The 6,000-nt window shown below is 40.7% G+C and overlaps 1 protein-coding gene across 2 annotated transcripts in view; it reads right to left on the bottom strand.

The window, feature by feature from the left end:
• Positions 1-1,909: 1,909 nt before the first annotated feature.
• The window catches only part of IMPG2 (interphotoreceptor matrix proteoglycan 2), a gene marked incomplete at its 5' end in the record, with an annotated part of 68,490 nt that continues 64,399 nt past the window's right edge, over positions 1,910-6,000 (bottom strand). Inside the window, 4 exons of one of the 2 annotated variants that reach the window (XM_082625714.1) lie at positions 1,910-2,073; positions 2,640-2,841; positions 4,199-4,387; positions 5,698-5,908. In XM_082625714.1, the coding sequence (XP_082481840.1) occupies positions 1,990-2,073; positions 2,640-2,841; positions 4,199-4,387; positions 5,698-5,908 (686 nt within the window). In that variant the 3' untranslated portion in view covers positions 1,910-1,989. The remainder of the gene's footprint in view (positions 2,074-2,639; positions 2,842-4,198; positions 4,388-5,697; positions 5,909-6,000) is intronic. The other variant, XM_082625715.1, reaches the window with a different exon arrangement.

Below are 6,000 nucleotides of genomic sequence, written 5' to 3'. Positions count from 1 at the left end.
CCAACAGAGTTCCAAACTCAAGTTAATTATATGACATAGGGAATGAGTGATCTCCATCTTCTCTAGGCTTCTAATCAGTTGCAAAATAGGAGTTTTGGTTAAAGCTCTTCCCTGCCATGAAAAAAACAAAGAGCAATTAATTGAAAAAAATCCAGAATGTACTGAAATGCCCTTTTGTCATATTATATCATCAAGCTATAGTCCTAAAATCACCAATACCTTCTTTCTTTGCAGGAAAGCTGTCCTGTGCTTTGCTAAGTTAAAAAAAAAAGAATCCAATCTACAGAGACTATGTAATACTTTTACTGAATCCTAAATCAAGTCCATTAATATTTTCTTGAGCTACTGGTAGATGAAAACTCCAGACTATGTGAAAACTGAAAATGTTGTATGGATTATGTACCTTACATTTTTTCAATGCCATCTTCCCACTATGAACACCCCCCTTATAGTGTCTGTGTGAACATTCTTTTGTTTCACTGGATCTTCTTGTTTAAATCTTCTTTGTTACATGAATTTTTTAACATATATTTTAATGCCAAACAGTTTACCAGAAGAAAGTGAAACATTCAGTCCATCTGTCTGTCCCTAATTAGGCTCTCCTGGATCCTCTCTTTGGATTTCTTAGCCTAGATGAGATGCATTTGTAATTCATGGAACGCAGATGGCTCTGAGGGGCTTATAAAAGGGTCTTAGGAAAGATAAAAAACATCAGTCATGTTCTTTCTATTGGATACCACAGAAGTGGAGCCATAGGCCATCTGCTGGCTAGAGATGCAGAGATTAGCAGGTATCCTGGTCTAAAGGGCAGAGTCCCAGTAATATTGCTCTGATAGCATTCAAGCAAGGTTGGCAGCAACTCCCATGGGCTAAGTCAGATGTTTAAAGGAGTCTCTACCATGCAAATGGAATTAGAAAAGCATCTTCTTTAGTTTCCTTTGATGTCAATTTGTCCCTTCCTATCAGAGGAACCATGCGTGAGGGGCTGCTTATCAGAGAAAGGGGATTTGGAGCAAAGGGGCAGAGGCTCCAATCAGAACCACATGTGTTATCCTGACCCTTTACCAGTTTCTTCTATAAGCAGGCATGAATTGCTCTGGTTTTTCTCTTCTAAAAACCTGGTGCCATCATCTGGCCTGGGTGAGACCCATCCATGAGGAAGCACCTTTGTGAGGTCAGCTGTAGGACCAAATATCAAAGCCAAATTATAATCCCACCCACTACACTCAAGTAACATCTATAAATGTTCTCTTTACAAGATTATTGTATTTTTGTAACCTAAGCCTGGTCATGGATCCTGAGGAACAAGGGAAAAAAAACTACAAACATTTGCCCAAAATGCATGCTGAAAAAAGTAATGGAAAAAGGTAGATTGAAAAGTAAGATGAACCTGCTGTATAGCACAGAGAACTCTACTTCACTTCGCTGTATAGCAGAAACTAACATAACGTTGTAAAACAACTATAGCCCCCCCAAAAAAATTTTTTTAAAAGAGAAGATGAACTTAATAAAAGCAAGAGACACACTTTAATGAGATTTGTCTCATTCAAAGCATACTTAAAAGTATCTACAGAGATGGAAAAGGAAGTATATGTTAAAATATGTGAGGATTTATGGCTACTCAAATGGGTGGCATCTATATTAATAAGAAAATATGACAGAGCCAGGAAGCTCTAGGCCAGAACAGAGTGTCTTTGTTTTCAATCTTCTCCGGCATTTGCCGTCATCGTGATCTTGAGTAAGTCCCTCCATCTTTTTGAGGTTTCCTTTCCTCGTTCATAAAACTTAAATAAGAAACATTCAACTTATAAAGGTATTAGGAGGAACAAATGAGGTAATCTGTGTGGATGTGTATGAACTGAAAAGAACTCAACAAACATTGGTTACCAACAAAACCCATGTCACAGGGACAGGAATTAAGTATTCATGCTTGTGGCACTAACTCTAAGGCAAACTTAAGAATCTGGGTAGGGGCCCTCTCTCAAACGCTTACATTTGATGTTCTCTCACAAAAGCTGCAAATTCAGGATCCCTGGAATACAGTTCCAAAATTCTCATTCTTTCTTGAATTTCCTTTAAAAAAAAAAAAGAAGAAGAAAAGGAAAAGAAAGTTTTTCTACATTGCATTAGAAAAACTTTAACAGCTTTTTAAAAAAGAAGTCTAATTTTTATAAGAGATTGTGGCTTTCTGAACTATCCAGGGGAGAGCTATAGAAAACAATGGCCTTTTCAGAAAAATGGAAGGTGTGGCTACTACATGAACTGCTCTGAATAACCCAGACATATATTTCTAAGGAGGTGGGGGGTGGAGGGAGAGAGCATTTGCTATTAATGATAAAGGACCCACTGGGTGGGAAATAAGGTACAGCGCAGAACTGTATACCCTCTACATATCACATCGACTGGGAGATAGCATGAGGTAAAAAACTAATCATGAAATAATTTTCAACCTTTTTTGCAACCTACTGTACACACATGAAAACACACACACACACACACACACACACACACACACACACACACACACACACACACACACACACACACACACACACACACACACACACACACACACACACACACACACACACACACACACACACCCAGCAGAGCAGCAACAGAAAAACCAAGTTTCCTACCTCTCTGGAAAGCTCACTGTTCTCATACATTTGTCTGATTTCTTCCCTGCTCAGACCAGCAATCATCTCTCTGCCTGTGGAGCTGTAGAAGGGCCGCGGAGGGTAGGGTCCTTCGTACTGCTCGAGATCAGCCCCGTGACTTTCAAACACGGGGTTGTGCTTTACAGCTCTTTCCATAGATGAGAGGCTGTCAGACTGCCTACTGGAGCCACAAAAAGAAAAGTATGATTGAATCAGGCTCTTCTTTGGATGCTTAACTACTTGGAAGACTATTTACCTGGAGCAAGATTTCTGTTGAGGAAGAAAAAGAGGCTAACTGGATACAAATGGGGGACGAGGAGAGGTGACTGCGAAAAATATCCAGATCAATCTCAAAAATTATTTACCACGTGTTATCATTATTATCTCAACTATCTGGTAAGTGCCTGTGGAACTGTTCCATGTCTCCTTCATCTTTATTTGCCCCACAGTGCCTGGCACCCAATAAATGCTGATGGGGAAATATGTCTGCCAATAGTATTTCATTAAATGAATACAGCTCCATTATTCCCAGGGTAGACAAATCAAAATCAGTGTGTAACCACACAAAAAATCTACTAGAAATAAAAATACAGGGGAGAATGGGCTTCAATTAAATTCAATTCAGGTCTACAAATATGTGCTGAGCATTGATTATATGCCCAGGAACATTCTAGATGCTGATGATACAAAGAATTGTTGGAATCTCTCCAGAATGAGACTGCAGTCTAATGCAAAGTCAGACCCAATAAAAAGTATAAGAACAATATGGAATTATGTCCCAGGTGCTCTAGGAACCTAGGAGAGGTGCCTCCTGGGCCTAAGCCAGAGGATGAGGGGAGGTAACCTAGACCTGAAGCAGACCTGGAAGCACAGAAGCAAAGTACAGCCCTGGATTGTGACCATATTACAACCCAAAAGGTCCTTGGATCGCTAGTCTAGCAAGTAGAACCAGTTTTATTTCCTTTGTTAATGAAGCTATGCTTAACTAAAAAGAGAACCAGATTCCATTTCTTGTCAGATTCTTATCTAGATTTAATGTCTGGCTAATTACCACTGGAATGAGCCAAAGGGGAACGAACTAACAGATCTGGTCCTCACATAGGGCCTCCCCTCATCCCTATCACCCTTCCAACCCCTCCCCTACCGTGACCTTCAGTGTGCAGTGAGATTCATGCATGCCTCCCTGACCGTGCTAATGTTCATTCAACTAGCTAGAAAGTTTCCCACCCACCCCCTGCAGCAAACATCTACTTTTTGGTCCAGCTAAATACCATAGCCATCATTAAAACTTCTAAGATGTCCTCCCCTAGGCAAAACAAATTCATTCTTCATCTAGGCACCCTAGCAGCTTGTTCAAACTGTTGCTTATGTTTGTTTCCAATCTGACACACTTTGAGGACAGGGACCCTGTCTTTATTCAACTTTATAGCCCTCTCCCCTCCACACTGATCCTTTCCAGTATTTGGCACACAGGAAGTACAAAATGAATGAATAAAAGGAATATTTTAGTCCATCAGAGAGCAATTGTCCTTACTTACCTGAAGAGTCTCTCTCTTTCTCTCCTAACATATTGAGCTTGAAGAGTCCTGATGAGGAAGAAGACGAAAGCTGCAGAAATGAGGACAAGTCCAACCATGGAGGCGATGGTGATGCCTATCACCAAGGGCTCGGACACAAACTCCTCACAGTGCTCACCTCGATACCACCAGTTCTCACCCACCCGGCACCTGGAACGAGAAGTGACCAAGCCCCAAAATGGAATCACTCTGATGGAAGTACCAAGTAACAGCAGAACCTACAGTGGGACTGGGAACAGGCAGAGAAATAAATGCTGACCACATGAATCTTCAGTAAAGAGGTAAATATACAGGTTAAATGGTAAGATTTAAGGCTATGCATGAGACCTGGCACAGACCCAGGAGGTCCTCAATGACTACTTGTAAAGACTGAATAAAAGGCTGACTAGACTTAAAGAAAGTCAACTTCCTTATTTATGGATAATGAAAATCAGGCCCGGGAAGGAAAAGGACTGGTGTTGGATCACACAATTAGTCAGCAACAGAGCTGGTCTAGAACCCAGGTCCCTAGACTCCTCACGTCCTTTCATCACACTGCAGAGATCCTCCAAACCCCAAGGCCACTCACTTGTGCAAAAATATCTTCAGTTCCCAGAGCAGCAATCACTGCTTTTCAAAATCATATTCATTTCTCTGGAAATCAAGAGACTATTTTTCCTTTTAGTTTTCTAGCTAAACTTTACACATAGAAAAGTGTGAATCATTTCCACCTATTTCTTCTCTTTTTGGCATCTATACCAACATTTGCCCTTTTTGAAATTCACAAATGGTCCTCTTATTGATGTTTCCCCGGCTTATTCTCAGCATTCTCTCCTTTCACACCATGTGACTTCGGTTGGATGTGGTTGGGAGGTTGATTTGCTCTGCTCTTTTTAAGGGGAGTGACCAGGGAAGGCTACCTGTATCTGCTCATTTGCCTGCTGCATTTTCTTTGGTTCTACCTTTAAAAAATAGATCTTAGATACTTAAAATATATTTGTCACAATTTTAAATACTTGCTTTTCTTTATTTTTGAATATTCAGTAGGACCAAGAGCAGCCCAAAGCTGTTAAGGACATAATTCAAATAGAACAATAAAACTCCTCTGTTTCAGATACAGTGTAAAGTGTCGATCATATGCCTAAACCTAATTTGATCACCAATTGCCTTGTTATCGCCACTAAAAACCATAACACAAAAATCCCCAACTCCTCTAAGTACTCTCCGTAGGACACTAGGCAATGTTTTTCTTACAGCTCCCTAAGAGCATAAGATAAAATAACCCATTGAACTGTGTATAATTCAGGCCTATGAACTGACTCAGTCCTCACAGGAGGACTAGATGGCACCCATCTATTTCCTAGATATAACTGCTATAATAAATATTGTTGTGATCGTCCTAACATCATAGGTGCAGATCTCTTTTCTTCAGAGGAAGTATTTCTAATCTTGTGAAGCCAAAATCTCTAACTATAGCATACCTACAAATGGCCCCATGCCCAGGCATGATGTCACACTTTCCATCATTCAAGCAGAAGTCGGGCTGTAGGTCACAGAGACTCTGACAGGGCAGTTCTTCCACACTCATGTACCCAGGGTAGCATCTGCACTCTGCTTCTCCACTCCAGGTGTTGACCAAACACTCGGAAAATTCATTGCATGCTTGAAACTTGCAAGGGTTGGCTTGATCACCTAAAACATCAAGCAAACCAGAAAACGATACAAGGAAAAGCAAAACACAGGAATTGGGGTACATGAAACCCCTCCACTAAGGCTCCCCCATC

The sequence above is a fragment of the Mesoplodon mirus genome (genome assembly GCF_964341445.2).
Source record: "Mesoplodon mirus genome assembly, chromosome: 6".
NCBI classification, from domain to species: Eukaryota; Metazoa; Chordata; class Mammalia; order Artiodactyla; family Ziphiidae; genus Mesoplodon; species Mesoplodon mirus.
The sequence above is the reverse complement of the archived record's forward strand: the minus strand, read 5'-3'. Positions and strand labels throughout refer to the sequence as shown.